Below are 15,519 nucleotides of genomic sequence, written 5' to 3'. Positions count from 1 at the left end.
ATTGTTGTGAAGAACTTTAATATGTTTTCTCGGTCTGGCTCTCCTCTCTTAAAGAAGAAGCTAGCACTAAGGTAACCTGTTACAGCATAAAACTGAGCAACAGTCCGGGAAATAGTAGATTTTTCTATCCCTGCTATATCTTTAAGCCAGAAGATAGATTTGGCGTAAGGATCGTTTGCCTATTAATATATTTGTCGGAGGAGGTTCACCCGGGTATTTAGTTGGCAAGTCGCATTATGTCTATCGCTATAAGAATCGAAGAATACCCTATCAGCAACTGGGAGACGATCTAGGACCATTTTCTGGTCAATACTATATAAGGTCATACTTGTAGATGACTGTCAGTTATCGGTAATGGTATCTATATTAGAGCTATATTTACTATCTTATCTGATATTCTGGACTTCCCTCTTTATATTAAGCATTATAAGCTGAATACTATTTATACCCTCTATAACTAAAAATATATAAATATCCATTTATCGAATAATTAATAGGGGAAAACTAACGAGATTTAATATCAACCACCCGCCATATAGCTTTAAGCTCCCTAGTAGGGATATAGCCAAGCAGCTCCACCGCAAATAAAGCTGCTGTAGCAGATACATACTGCTGCCATTAATCATTTTTATAAGAATCCGTATAATTACAGATACCCCTAATCACAAGGCAGGAAAAGTAGTCTATCAGACCGGCAGCTTCCATTTCAACATATATATACTGCTCTCCGGCAACCTCTAAGATCCTATTATAAGTACTAGGATCCTTAATAAGTATATTTCCAGAAGCAATAACTCCATAGTGAATCTCTAGATTAGTAGAATCTTATAGATCTCGCTCGACCTCTTAGAAATAGTTACACTTATTATAGATATTACCTCTAATATAGTTATAAGTTAATAGAAATAAATAATTATTCTTAAACCCTTAATAAGTAAAATTAGTCTTTAATCTCATTATAAGGAGATTGGTTGTATATATCCTCTAGAGGAGATTAGGAATCTGTAATAGTATTCTCTTATACTTTGCTCGCAAGCTTGCCAGGGTATAGAGAAGAACCCGGGGAGGCTTATTAAGAGACTCTTTCAGCTCCCAGGCTTAATCCAACTTCGCCTTCCCTAGGTTATATTAAACCACTCCACCAGTAGTTCCATCAGGTCGGCTTACTACAACATCACCGAGTTGGATATCTCGACCCTGCTCAGGTTGAGCGATACCTCCCCCAATACCCACCAGCAAACCGATCCGAATATAAGGCAAGAAGGAGATCAGGTTTGATACTATCGTTGCCGCAGGGGTCGTTCTATAATCTCCGTCAGGAAGTGAAGCGATCACGATATTATGCTTGCCTATGCGGCCCCATTTGTATGAATTCGGGTCGGATCGAGGTTAATCGAAATCTTTAGGGTTTTTATAGCAGTTATCAAATAACGCTGTGGCTGCTACGCGCTCGATAGGGAGGGCAGCAATCTATTCTATAGTATAAAGCTCAGGGTTGTCGAGTTGCATCCTTGATAATAGGCAGTCATCCAGTGATATCGGCAGATCGGTAGATTGTATTTAGATCCAGGTAAAAGTAGTTATTGTCTTAGCTTCTATTGATGTGTTAAAGCGAGATATAGGGTAGGGACTTGCCTTTAAGTGGATTCTTGCGCGGATGAATAGATTTTCAATTAAGCAGGCCAATTAAACGTAAAGAGGACTGCGGAGCATAACGCAGTCCAGGCCCGTGGCTTTCGGTTTTACGTCCACTCGAGCTCTGAGTGCCCCTTGCTGATCCGTAATAGCTGGAAATAGCCATAGCAATCCCCTCCTTTACATTACAACTGGACTATGATAGCGCCGAACCTTCACCCTACTACCCGCCTATTTATTGAGCATATAATACAGAGTAAGTTAGATGGCGATAATGGGCTTACAGATAAAGACATCGCCGAAGTCAACTAATGTACTACCTGCACAGTACGCTATATCCGATCGAATATGCTCCTCTTCGGAGCAGCGAAAGCCCCCTCGAACGGTGTCGGTCGACCTAAAACAATTTCTCCTCTCATGATAACTGCGTTGCGTGTCGAACTCACCGTTACCTCTTGCATGAATATCCGTGAAATGGTCACCTTCCTTTATAAGGAGTTTGACGTTATTGTGTCAGAGTCTGCTATTAGCCGAGCTCTGAAAGAGGCGAGATAGTCTCATAAGGTGGCAAATGTTATTGCCAAGGAGCGTAACGAGGATCTACGAGAGGAACACATCTACGAAAGATCTTTTTACCACTCCTATTAGATCGTTTTTATAGATGAGTCTGGAAGCGATAGAAGTATCGGGACTAGAAATAAAGGCTGGGCTCCTGTTGGGGTCACGCCTGCTCAAGTTAAGCATTTCCACCGTGGACAGAGACTCCAAATCCTGCCTGCCTATACCTAAGAGGATGTTATTCATTTTTGAGTATATAATGGATCAACCGATGCTAAAATCTTTAAGGGTTTTATTGAGGAACTCTTGCCATACTGTAACAAATGGCCTGGCCCAAGATCTGTCCTGATTATGGATAATGCATCGTTTCACCACACGGAGAAAGTAACACAGATGTATCGAGATGCGGGCGTCGTATTGCTTTACCTTCCACCCTACTCTCCTAACTTTAACCCCATAGAGCGATTCTTTGGGGAACTCAAAAACTACATTAGGATAGTGTGGCAAGATTAGGTGAACCTTATCCAGCAAGATTTTCAGCTCTTCTTAGAAGAGTCCGTAGATATAGTCGGCAGCTAAAAGGCCAGCGCGGAGGGTCATTTTCGCTGGGCTGGGGTTTGTATTAAAGAACCACCAGAATAAAATAGAGGGCGCCATACTTCTATAACGCAATAATATATTGATCAACAAAAGCTTCTATATCCCGAACCCAGCGGCGCGCCACGCCCTCTAATACCCCGTAGTCTATGTAAAATTGTGCATTATTATCTTCATAAAGAAGCTCAAGATCAAGGCCCCTTTCTAGCGAAAGGTCACAAGCCAGCTCGTAGTGTCTCTTTGGTTCCGTTCTACTAACTTTTGAGCACTGCCACCTGCAGTATGCCTCGACTGCATTATCTCGCGGTCCAGGTACGCTAAACAAGGAGGATCTCGAAGATGACCCGTCTGACAAGCTTGGGGTGGATCTCCTTAAGCTATCCGCTATATCCTAGCCAGCATAAGCTGGGATATAATTATTAATAACTATAGGCGCTAGATAGCCTGCTAGTTTAGAGTATAAGTCTTGTCTCTTGTGCTTATGATTTGTATATTGTTATTCCTGGGCAATAAGCTGTATGCAAATGTCTTCTGGGATATCATTATGTATGTCGAGCTTACCACCCCCCTGCACGAGCCTGATGAGGGTTCTTAGGTGATGGCCTAAGAGTTTGTAATGCCTCTTGGTCCTGAGATCCTACTAGCAATATGGTCTACGATTGCACGGAGGTCCGGGGTATTTTATTACTTGGAAAATATACTTCTAGGATATAGGTATATTTAAAATAGCCTGCTCTGTATTAGATTGGATCTCCTGATTGGCAAGCTGAGTACTAGTAACCCCTCTTCTAGTAGTGTCTGTAGTTCTGTTGCTCTCTATATAGTCGAATAAGATATTAATCTTTAGCCTCTTCCCGATATGAAGTAGGTGGCTCTATATATGTAGTTATTTCTCTATAATTAGCCAATTAATTCCCAGCTCTTTGAAATGCTTGGTTATATTTGGCTCGGATCGATCGTTTACGGATATAACCACGGTCGTAGACCCGGGCTTATAAGGCTTACTTTTAGCAATTTCCTCTACCTTTAACAAAAACTCTTCATTCTAAAAATTACTAGAAGCCACTATAAGTTCCTCCTCCATTTGCTTTATAATACTTCTATTTTTAAATATAAATTTCCATTCCAGGATATAATATATATAGATCGGCGGCTATTTGATATAAGACTCGCCTGGAATCCAGTCGGCGTACGGCACAAACGGTAGTTAGTTTCGGGCGGGTCGCAGCTAGCTTCGCTGAGGGGCTGTTGCATGGTAAGCGGGCTGATTCCCAAGACTCGAGTCGTAGTAAATACAAGGCTTATTCTTATCGTCACTAAACCAATCATCCGCAGAGTCCGCATCCATCATCGTGTTAATACAGAGCAAGAGGCGAACTTTCGTTGCGTGGCGATTCTCGTCGGAGAGGTGAGTTATAGAGGATACCGTGTCCTTTCTGGACGCTTTTACCACGTGACCGTGCCCATGATTTTCTTGCTCAGCCCTTCCCTCTGCTGTAGGATCCACGGGCGCCTCAGCATCCTCAAGAAGCAATAACCACACATAAATCCACTCCATGTAAATTCTCTGAATGATGCCGACGTAGTACAGTCATGTTCACTATCGCCTTCCTCTCTGGGTCTCTCTTCCTTTTCTTTCAGGCAAGACGCACGGACCAACGGTACCTACGGGTATCTAGAAATACATAATTCTATTGGGTGGTCAGAAGTGGCTGACTTCACTGGGCAATTTCGCCTGTGGAGTAATCAAAGATCCAAAAGTGGCTTTGAGAATAAGTCCTCAAAGGTACTGCAAGGTACATGAGGACCTACACAAACTGAGGGTTAGCAGCTAGCTTACTTGAGGGTTGGGTGGCGCTAGTGACCCTAAGCTGTGGGGTGGTCAAAAAATTACTAGCCTTTTAATTGGCTTGAGCTTTTTATTTTGTGGGCCCACCCCTCTACTAGATTTATATTAATGCATTAATAATGTATTATTAATATATTAATATATATATATAAGTTAAAAAATTATATTAAAAATAAATATTTATTTTTTAAAAATATAAAATAAAATTATAATATAATATATATTTTTAAAATATTTAATTAAATAATTAAAAAAAAAGAATTTATATATATTTATATAATTATATCTAATAATATTAAATATAGTTAAAATATATCTATAAATTATATATATTTATATATAAATTTTTAAAAAATAGTAAATAAAATAATATATAAATTAAGGGCGGGAGCGACGAGGTCGGCAGAGTGAGAAGAAATCTAGGAAGGGTTAACAGGGACTCAGAGGTACCGCAGGGGCTACTCACCGAACCGCAAACATGCTTCCCCTTCACACAGTGGGCGCAGCGGCCACTGGATCCTAGTCGAGAGTCAATACCAAAGGAAGAGAGACCGCAGAGCCGACGCAGAGATAACGCACCGTAGGCAAAGCAGAAACGACCAGGAGCACTGGCCAAAACCATTGACCGAGCGCAGCGGGTGCAGGGAATGGGTCGGTAACCACCAACTTTCTACAGAACAGATTAGCAGGGACACCGCAGAGACACCGCAGAGTACTCACCTCGGCAAAGAAGACTTTCTCTACATCAACCAGGAGGGACGGCGGCTTGTCGGGCACTTCCAGAGCAGGACGAGGCGAAGGGGTGTCGGGCTTGGGTCTCTTCGAACCCTTGGCCGCACCCGCAGCGGCACCGCCGGAAGGACGCTTGAGGGGAGTGACGACAACCTCCTCCTCCTCCTCCCCCTCCTCCTCCTCCTCCTCATCGTCGGCGGGGGAAGCCGGGGCAGCCGCAGCGGCCTCGTCGCGGGCCTTCTTCTCAGCCTTCTTCTGGGCGGCTTTCTCACGGCGACGGGCTGCAGCCTTCGCCTTCCGCTCCTCGGGGGTCGTGCGGGGAGGCATCGTGGCGAAATCGAGACGTAATCGAAGCGGCAACCAGGCGGGAAGCGAGAAGGAAAAAAACGACTTTCCACAAGTCAGCGAGGACCCAGCGACAGCGCAGAGACCACAAAGGGGGAAGGAGGGAGACTCACAAGAGACAGCCGCGGCGGGGGCGGCGGCGGGGGAATGATAAGGAAGAAAGGAAAAAGGGAAGGAAGAAACGGAGGGGAAGGGGCTTTTTATAGGGCTCGGAAAAGCCTTAGGCAGGCCCCGAATCCTTAAGCCCTAAGGGGCGCGAGGACAGAGGCGCGTTCGAAGCCATCGAGAGCCTGAACCGAAAGTGAGGAAAAGGTGAGAATAGAGACCGCCGAGGCAACGCAGGGCCCGCCCTGCGACGCAGCAGGGCGAACCAGCTCCGGAAATTGTGGGGCCGGGATCCCGAGCGAACGGCTGCGCGGGCCCGGCACCCACACACGCGCCGGCACACAAGGGTCACGTGACCGGAAGAAGGAAAGGCCGAACTCCGTGATGCCGACGGCGGCCCGGGGGGCCACCGCAAGGTCATCCGGAGGTCCGCACCAGGAAGGGCAGACGCAGCGCTGCCGAAGCGATCACGAAGAAGGCGAACCAGGCGGGTCGCAGCACCGGTCGCTGCGATCTCGCACACAACCCCCCGACGGCTCCTCTACGACCCAGAGGAAGCCGAGACCGGAAGGCGGGCAAATGCATACTATGCAACCTGGACAAGGCTGGTGACGAGTTTACCAGTACAGACCTGACGACAACAACGAGCCCTTTGAGGTAGCAGAGCGAAATCGCAGCGAGGTTTTTATCCTATAGCTAGATAGCTAGAAGGTTTTTCCTCTCTGAATTAGTTGAAGGAGTTCTATAGGCCTAGATATAGGTAAAATAGCGTATACTAAATAAATAAATAAATATATAAATTAATAATCTTATTTTAATTTATAAAAATTATTTAAAATATATTTATAATATTTAAAAAATAGTAAATAAAATAATATATAAATTAATAATCTTATTTTAATTTATAAAAATTATTTAAAATATATTTATAATATTTAAGAATTTTACTTAATATTTATATTTATATAGTAATCTATTAATAATGCATTATTAATGCATTATTATATATGAGACTAACTTTACCTGTGGGTTGCTCCACAATTATAGCCTTCTAGCCAATTAAATCGCTATTCGCATCCCACTGCCAAGCTTTTTTCCGCCCCACTTTAAACCCTGCAAAATGGCCCACCCCTCAAGGAAGCTAGCTGCTAACCCTCAGTTTGTGTACATCCACAAGGTACATAGCAGCGCCACAGCTTACATAATAGATTAAGACAGCGCCGTCCACACTGCAAGGTACATGGCACCTAGATTTCAGGGATGATGGGAGAATTAGGACATGGATCTCGTGACTGTCCACGTAATATAGCGGCGTCCATCGCCACTGCCTTGCATCCTAGCTTGCATTGCGTCGCATCAAAATCATGCACTACATTATTGTCGAGATCATTTCATGAGAGCATGCATTTCATTAACTCATCTTCACTATCGTGCGGCAGCCTCTCGGGCCCGCAAGATGTTGAAAGAATCTGAATAGAGATCATACAGGTATGTGCACATACACCTTCCTCTCACCACTAAGCGCGTGTGCATTGTGCGTGGAAAACTGTTCACCCCCGACCTATAACAACTCCGTATCTGACCAAGCCTAGCACAGCCCCGAGAAGAATAGCCAGCGGCGCCGCAAGGCTGAAGTATCGCCCCCCCACGTAGGCAGTCGCGGTCACCACCACCCACCATGGATCATCTGCCAGACTCTTCCCCGACTGGAAACCTTCATCGATGTAGCCAATCTGCCAGATCCGATACACGGCCGTATAGATAAGCCCGACAGCGCCGGCACTGACGCCTCTCACTCCAGATTTTACCCAGCGCCTACCTCGCAACACCCCCCACACCCCCATTGTTCCGTGGACGAGAACGATACCAGGAAAGAAGATGCCACAAAATGCAATGAGTGCTCCGGCAATAGAAGAATACCCGCCGTGAATAGCGGTAAGGCTCCCTAAGAACACAGCGAAGTTGAAGTTTGGCCCCGGGAAGGCCTGTGCAATAGCGAGACCAATGAGGAAGTCGCGCGGACTAACCCATCCCTCGGCCACAATATATTCCCTGAGGAGCGGAATCACTACCGGTCCGCCGCCGAAAATGATGGTGCCAGCAAGATAAAGGTTCGCGAATAGTTTATATAGCAGGGGGGGATCAGGCAAAACTCCTCGAAGCACCATAACGATGATGAATGTAGCGAAGAATGCTGCAATGATCGCAGTTCCAGACTTCCATGAGAAATTGAGACGATACTCATGTGGTACGACGCGCTGCTCAGACTCCCGTGTACCATACCGATCTTGATCATTGAGAGTTATGCTGGAGGCATTTGTCTCTCTGCTGGGTCCGCTTTCGTCTCTCGCGGTATTCTCCCCTTCAGTAGGCGTCCTGCTTTTCATCCTGGAGACGAGCTGTTTTACAGCTCGAATAGGTCGGTGGAACCAGCGGTAGTCGTATGCGACAGCAGCGCAGCCGGCGGCAAACATAAGGACCGGGAAGTACCATATAGCATTGTATAGCATTCCAGCCGCGGCAGTCAGAAAGACGAGGATTCTGGTGAGCTTGTCCGTGATTGCTTTATTCGACAGCTCGACAGCTGCCAGGGCAATAATCCCAACTGTGGCAGCGTTAAGTCCCGAGAGCAGAGCATATACCGGACGAGGAAGAGTCTCTCCGATATTGGAGACGCCGATGGAGAGGCCAAACATGCCTAGCGCGCCAGGTAAACTATCGGCCAAGGTCTTTAGCTCTGGTCCCTAACTATCCATAGACATAGAAGATGCAAGTTTCTGGCTCACCTCCAAATTAAAAAAGCAAGGACAGCTCCAAGGAAACCATCATGGATCAGATTTACACAGTATAGCATCTTGGTGCTAGCAGGGCCAGATAGAGCTTGGGAGATGCTGAAAAGTTCCTGGTACTGAAACATATTGGTTAGTTTCTTTGTTTGATGGACTTGAGAACAGCGTGTGACTAATGTACGTACCAACTGCTCGTCGATCCAAGCGAGCTTCGATACGAACTTATCATGAAACTATTGCATTGTCAGGTCTAGTTAATAAGATGTGTAGCGGGAAATGTTTGCTTACAATCTTGAAATGAACAGGTGGTCCGCCAAACGCGGTGAAGCCGAGATGCCAATTGACTTGGATTGTCTCTCAGGTACGGCGCGCCACTCTCCGCGCCGTGTATTCCCAGTTGTTGACAACCATTGTGGACACGTAGACTTTGTTGACACTCCTTCTCGGGGCTGGCAGAGGCCGGATTTGGTAGCGCGTTTGGATAGATCGGAGATGCCGTCTTTACCAAGGAGATCGATAAGTCTGCGGGCTTTGCAGGTCGCAAGTTGCTAGTGCGGCGGGAAACATGTGTCACACTTTTTATTGCAGTTGAGCAAGCACGCCATATCCCATGGATGGCCCGTACGTCATCCTTGGGTAAAAAAAAGTATCCACACCAATTGTTACATGTCTTCTTAGGCTGAGGAAGCCAAGAGATCGATCGGAGCCGGGATTCGATTAACGAAGATTTTACACTGCTGGACGTGGAACTGTCGTTCCTCGGTTTCTGATATCTCCTTGCGTTGGGTTGACATTATCGGCGACGTGGAACTCACTGGGTAGCAATAACGGGTTAAGTCGATGCTATTTTTAGTCAGGTCGCCACGCTACGATGTTGTTATTGGATGGTGCAATAATAGTAACAAAGAGATAATCACGTGATGACTCTGGTCCGGCCGGATGACTAAGGAAGCGGGGGTCTCGGAGACCGTAGATGAGGGAAATCCCTCGCCGGTCAAGATCATCAACAACACAGTCAATCAATCAGTCATAACGACGTTATTAAGGTCGTATCTATCATCAATCCAAGCAGCCTATTTTGGCATCATTTGATCAAACGTTTCCCCGTGCCAAAGGCACCCAACTCAGACCGTCAGACCCCACTTACGGAGTCACGAGATCTGACACTTGATTTCACTCTCCAGGATTAAGGACACAGTATCCTTTGTGACTCACAGGTGCGTGAACATGGCGCAACTCCCAGGTGACTTTCTGCGATAAAGCACCAACTGACGACCGTGGATGCGGACAGCTCTATCGATGGCTGGTCTAGTGACGATGCGAGCGAGCCTCAGCCCTGCGATCTACTCGATTCTGACGAGGAGGCTTTCCAGCAAGCCACACTAACCCGAAGGAGCCAACTGAGACCTGCCGGAACCGGCCTTTCGTTCGTCCCTTACACTGATTGGAGACCAGCACACCCGTACAAACGAGCAGCCGCCCGACTACATACGGTATCACGTGGAATGGAAGTTATCGGTGAATAATAGGCAGAAATCGGGTGAATCGGAACCAGGTGTGGTGATCTCGCCACGAAAGTTTTGGAAACATGTTCTACGATCGAAGTTGCAAGCCGCTGTAGAAAAGAGCCCTAAGCCTTGGGAGCCTGCCGAGACGAAGATCATTCTATCTGTAACCGATCGAAAGACGAGCAGCATAACCAAGCGATTCCCAAAGTTAGATATTCAGTGGTCATACGTGGCGGAGCAGCTACAAGATTGGAGCCACTTCTTACGTGACGGCAAGAAGCTCTCAGCACAAGTTACATTCTACTATGTAGAAGAAAGTGGTAAGGTCGCCGCAACTGGCCGGGGGGCCACTGCTACTAAGCTTATCGAGAGCAACGCTCGAAGAGATGCCGAGGCGGCCGTTGTAGGTCGGACAGACAGCTGGAGGCGCGTGATGGCCCTTGTACGATGCCCGGGACCGCCGTGCAATAAAGGACCGTACTGCTGGCAGGACGGGACAAAGCACTATAAATTACTAAGTCACCACTTGAAGATCCTTGTTGATGAGACACAGAAAGGTTGCAATATGCAGACTCATAATGACATACCAGAACGTATTCGAACGGAGCTATACGCAGAAGAGCAGCAAGAAGGGGAGCGCGCGCGCAAGCGGACACGGCAGGATCCAGGCAGCTCACCAGTTGGTCTTCCAGTGATTCATATTCATAACGCCCCAGGCGATGGTCGTATTTCCAAGGCTGGTCCTAATGACCCTCCTACACCTGACATGATCTTCCCAACATCACCCACCTTTCACGTCCAGGGATCGAGAGAGGACATGGTCAAGTCCTATGTTATGTGGCAGCAGTCTCAAGTTAGCAGCCAGGAGCAAAAAAGCTCCTGCAGCTTGGCTCAGGACTTGACCCTGAATGAGGGCCTTAGTCTTGAGATGGTCTACTGTAACCAAAAGAGGTTCTTTCGATTCTATAAGGAGCATGGTGTTTTAAAGGGCGTCGCATGGCATTTTGTATGTGATATTAAGTTTTTTCAGGGCTCGCTAAAGATGGATAATCTAAATGATGACAGTGAATGGACGTGATGACGGCTGACGAATGGGGGGGACCAAGATTTCCCTTTGGGAATGTGGGAGAAGGAAGAATTTGTACCTAGTGTTAGAGTCACACTGTCAGGCTAGTCACGTGAATTTATAGATTCCCTATGTACGAGGGGGCACTTAAAGATACATTGAGTAAGCCATAAATGTATGAGCGTTATGGCCAATTCTGGCCGTAAGCATGTAATATCATGTACTGTTAAGTATATAATAACATGGTCCGTGCTCAATTCTGAGAAGAGTTGCCATTGAAGAGGAAGCCGATTTCGCATCTAACAATAATACATCATCGTCATTATGGGGACTTCAACAGTCGACGCCTCCGCCAGAGGTGAGTCGAAGTCCCCAAAGCAGTCGAAGAAATCCCCCCCTGGACCAGGTGAGTCCCAACCCCACCTTTTCACTCCCGTCTTGTCTTCGCCATGACGCATCATCGTCATCGCTCTCCGTAATCGCCATTCCCATTCACCCCTGTGCCTCGGTGCGGGTTTCTGCGCCGTTGAGACGGTCAGAAAGGGTTGTGCGCGGTATGGCCCACTTGGCTGCAGCTGCTTTGATGTTTCCATTCGTCGTAGCCCCGTCAATGGCACATTAAAGTTGATCTTCTGCATATTTCGGCATCGTTGATTCCGAATCTTCAATTGAAATTTAGATTGGTTGGTTGTATCGCAAGAAAACGCGAGATGTTCAATTTACAAGATGGTGATGGTGAGGGCAAATCCGCGGTGTGGGTCGTGGCGGAATGAGGGGGTGGCGGTTAGGCGGGGCGTTAATCCTTAGCGCACCTTGCCCTAAATTTTAGCACCTCTACCCTAATTTTCAGTGCACTTAGCGCCTACTTTCGAGCGCCTAATCTTAGAGCGCCCAGCCCTTAATTTTCAGCATACTAAGCCCTAATTTCAGGTATAACCCTGTCTATCTTATCACTTCTCCAGCCCAATCTATCTTCTATGAACAAGAAAAGGCCAATAGGGCGACAGCTACTAAGACTTCTCTTATATACCAGATTACGGTGGGTGGTGTCGTGAATAGCAGGAGTGACGACGCGCTAAAGTGTCAGAGAAAGGTCAGTCTACATAATGCACTAAGTCCACCAAATCCACCACTGCTTGTCACAGCCTCAGCCTCTTAGACCTAAATATTTATAGAAATAACTAGCCAATTATCATACTGTAGCCAGTCCTCTGGAAAAAGAAATAGTATAGAAGGCAGGTAGATAGACCTCCTTCCTGTTATAATCCTATCACGTAGCTGCTAAACTGTTTAGGGGTGTTAAAGTAAGGGCTAGAAGTGGATTTAGGGTGAGATAAAGAAATTAGTCTGTAGTAGCTGTAGGCTTTAATTATTAGATCGAGGATTAAGTAACTATCAGCTATACTTATCTTAGAACTTCTTATAGCAGATAAGTCTAAGATAATTAATTAGTAAGCTTTACCTGATAGCCTGGGGCTATAAGTAGTGTCTATAAGTAGCTACTAAAAATAGTAGAAAAGTATTCTATATATCTTCTATCTGGGTAGCAGCCTCGAGCTGTATACAACTAATTTTTAGCTATTATAGTACTATATATATACAGTATAATACTGGCTATTATTGCTTCTTCTAATTGAGGGTCTAACAGTTTACTTAGCTGTATAGTAATAACTGCCTAGTAAGTATATATAGAATTCCAATTTGCTTATATTACTTATCTATATAACCTTGTACTCTATTACTCTACTAGTACCAGTACTAAGAGTCTAAAATATCTGGCTGTAATAAGAATCTATATATAGACGCTAGATAGAATTATAAGGTTAGTTTGGGGCTGCACTTTTATTAACTTTACTTAATTTTAATTTTAAAGGGGCTGAGGCTTAATAGTAAGGTCCCCGACTGATATTATAGTGCTATATAAGTAGATAATCCTATACTATATTTATTTTACTTATTCTTAGACTAATTATTTCGTCGATACCTAGCCCAGCCTGAAATATTTAAAAATCAACCCTTTAAAGTTACGTATCTATAATAGAGTTCTATAACCAGTATAAGTTTCATTATTAATTAATTTACAACCTATTATACTAATTAGTATTCTATTACAAAGCCTATAAAATAGTAGGCGGGCGAGGGATTATTATATTTAACTGTATTCTACTTTTCTATTGAATATTTAATATTATTACAGCTTTTCCTACTATCGTCGCCTCAGTCTTAATAGTATTAGGCGGATTTCAAAATCATCAAAAGATAGCTATAGGCTAGATAGTAGTATTATTACTCGCCAGCTCTATAGTAAAAAGTATTATTACTTTAACTCTTACTAAAATACTCCTTTTTAAATTCGAGGGCTAGCAGAATTTAACTAAAAAAAAAATACTAATTCTATAGCTTCTAATTATATTAGTCGATATTAGTATTATCGAGGTTCTTACTAGCCTCGTCTTCTGGATTGCTAATAGTTATCCTATTTAGATCTCTCTATTAATTAGAGTCGAGGTATTTGTATTTATAGTCGGCACTATAACTCTGGCTTGGAAGATATAGATGAAAGGGCTTATACTGCAGCTATCTAACTATAATCTGAAGATGTAGTATAAACCTCTATGTAGTATATAGTAGCGAGGTTAACTGAATAGTATAGGTAGCGGAATATAGTTACCATAATACAGCTGGGTATAACTTACAGCATAATAGAGGTATAAATATTCTATAGCGTTATATTAATTTACTAATATAATTAGTTTGCCCCGGGTAAGAATGCAATTTAGATACCTTAAATAGATATGAGTTACTACTAAATAGTTACTATATATTATACTATTTAAAGTAGATATAGTTAGTTCTTATTTTATACTAAATAAAATATTTAGATTAACTTTATAGAATAGCCTAAATAATAAGGTTAACTTTTTATTATTTATCGCTCTAGTTATATCTGTATATCTAAAGAAAAGAGAATACTATTCCTCTTTCTCTAATTAACTGATATTCTCTTCTTAGAAATCCTTATTGTAACTGCCTTAGATATAGATATCTTATACCGGGCCTAGTATAGGCTTATTACTTATTATTATAACTGGAAGTAGATTAGTTAAAGATCTTTATAGAATTAATAAGCTAGTAAGCCTTAGTAAAGGCAGCTGGATTGGCGGCAATATAATTATTACAGTTAGATAAGAGGGCAGAGTATTTAAGATTAGTATTCCAGATCTTAGCAGAGCCGGCCTAGTCTCTACAGAAGGTGGTATTGAAAATTAGGTTATTATTTATAAAATAGATATCTATATTATAGCCAGAGCTGCTAGTAAAGTATACAGTAGGCAGGCCCCACCTAGATAGATTAAGGAATTCAGTCTTAATATTATCAGGGATCTAATTACAGGTAAAAAACCAGATAGAAATATAATCTGAGGTCTACTCTATAGTATATACGCTACTACTATTAGTATTAAAGCTATTACTGTAATTCTAATAATTAGCAGTATTTTAGCTGCAGCTGGTATAAGTATAACTAGTATTATAGTTAGATTCTAATAAAGTAGTACTTTTTAGAGTCTCTTTATTTATAATATAGCAGCCGGAATTAGTATAAAGAGTAATAGTATTATAAACTTAAGTATTAATACCTTTAATAATATTAATCTCTCCAGAGGCAGGCCAGTTAGGTCTGAAAAGCTATATAGCAGGCCAGACTCTATAAATATTACCGGGCATATAGATAATATCAGCAATAAAGAGGCTGTAGGTAAAAGACATTTAAGAAGTTATACGGACCGATTTGCAGCTACTAGCTGGGCTGACTGTAGTAGTATTAATATCTATATAGATAATGCTATTACAATTACCGGTGAGACCTTCGCTAATAGCAGTCTTAAAGTTAATATACTTAACGAAGCTATTAGTTAAATTCTTATTGTTAAAGAAGTCAAATAAAATAAAGAAGTTTATAGTATTATAGGTAATACTAAGGGTATATATAGTAGCGTGAGCAATTTTACTAAGGACCGTAAAGCTAAGAGTAGGGTTTAAGGGACGTATAATTATTTAAAGAGAGGGTATTTTCAAATTAAGTCTTTAAAGTTTCCAGGTAGAATAAGAATATATTAGATTATTTAAGTTAATAGGAGATATAATAGTATAAAAGCATTAAGATACATCGGTTTGGCATAGAACAGGCAGGAAAGGGACTTCTCTAATAAGATAAATAAATTGGGGATTACTAGGATCAAATTCTCCTATTACCTCACCGTGCTGCACAGCCCTGGGAGACTGATTGCATTGCCGACTTAATTCATCGCATCTTATCAATTAAAATCTAACCAC

The 15,519-nt window shown here is 43.2% G+C and overlaps 3 protein-coding genes across 3 annotated transcripts; 1 reads left to right on the top strand and 2 right to left on the bottom strand.

Moving 5' to 3' along the window:
- Positions 1–3,828: 3,828 nt before the first annotated feature.
- BGZ61DRAFT_469583 (uncharacterized protein) lies at positions 3,829–4,269 on the bottom strand. The gene has a single exon (XM_046247973.1). The coding sequence runs from the start codon at positions 4,132–4,134 to the stop codon at positions 3,880–3,882; it is 255 nt and encodes an 84-aa protein (XP_046093220.1). The 5' UTR covers positions 4,135–4,269; the 3' UTR covers positions 3,829–3,879.
- Positions 4,270–7,359: 3,090 nt separating this feature from the next.
- Positions 7,360–9,140, bottom strand: BGZ61DRAFT_469578 (chromate transporter-domain-containing protein). Its single transcript, XM_046247972.1, has 3 exons — positions 8,899–9,140; positions 8,608–8,843; positions 7,360–8,536 (listed from the first exon to the last, which is right to left on the bottom strand). Exons 2-3 carry the CDS (start codon positions 8,736–8,738, stop codon positions 7,372–7,374), a joined length of 1,296 nt encoding a protein of 431 aa, XP_046093219.1. The 5' UTR covers positions 8,739–8,843; positions 8,899–9,140; the 3' UTR covers positions 7,360–7,371.
- A 697-nt stretch (positions 9,141–9,837) lies between these two features.
- On the top strand, positions 9,838–11,196 carry BGZ61DRAFT_487982 (uncharacterized protein; the record flags this gene model as incomplete). Its single annotated transcript, XM_046250053.1, has 2 exons — positions 9,838–9,853; positions 10,061–11,196. The coding sequence occupies 2 exons, from the start codon at positions 9,838–9,840 to the stop codon at positions 11,194–11,196; spliced, it is 1,152 nt and encodes a 383-aa protein (XP_046093218.1).
- Positions 11,197–15,519: the final 4,323 nt, after the last annotated feature.

The sequence above is a fragment of the Ilyonectria robusta genome (genome assembly GCF_021365365.1).
Source record: "Ilyonectria robusta strain PMI_751 chromosome Unknown BGZ61scaffold_112, whole genome shotgun sequence".
NCBI classification, from domain to species: domain Eukaryota; kingdom Fungi; phylum Ascomycota; class Sordariomycetes; order Hypocreales; family Nectriaceae; genus Ilyonectria; species Ilyonectria robusta.
Note: the sequence above shows the minus strand (reverse complement) of the source record. Positions and strands in the feature narration are given on the sequence as shown.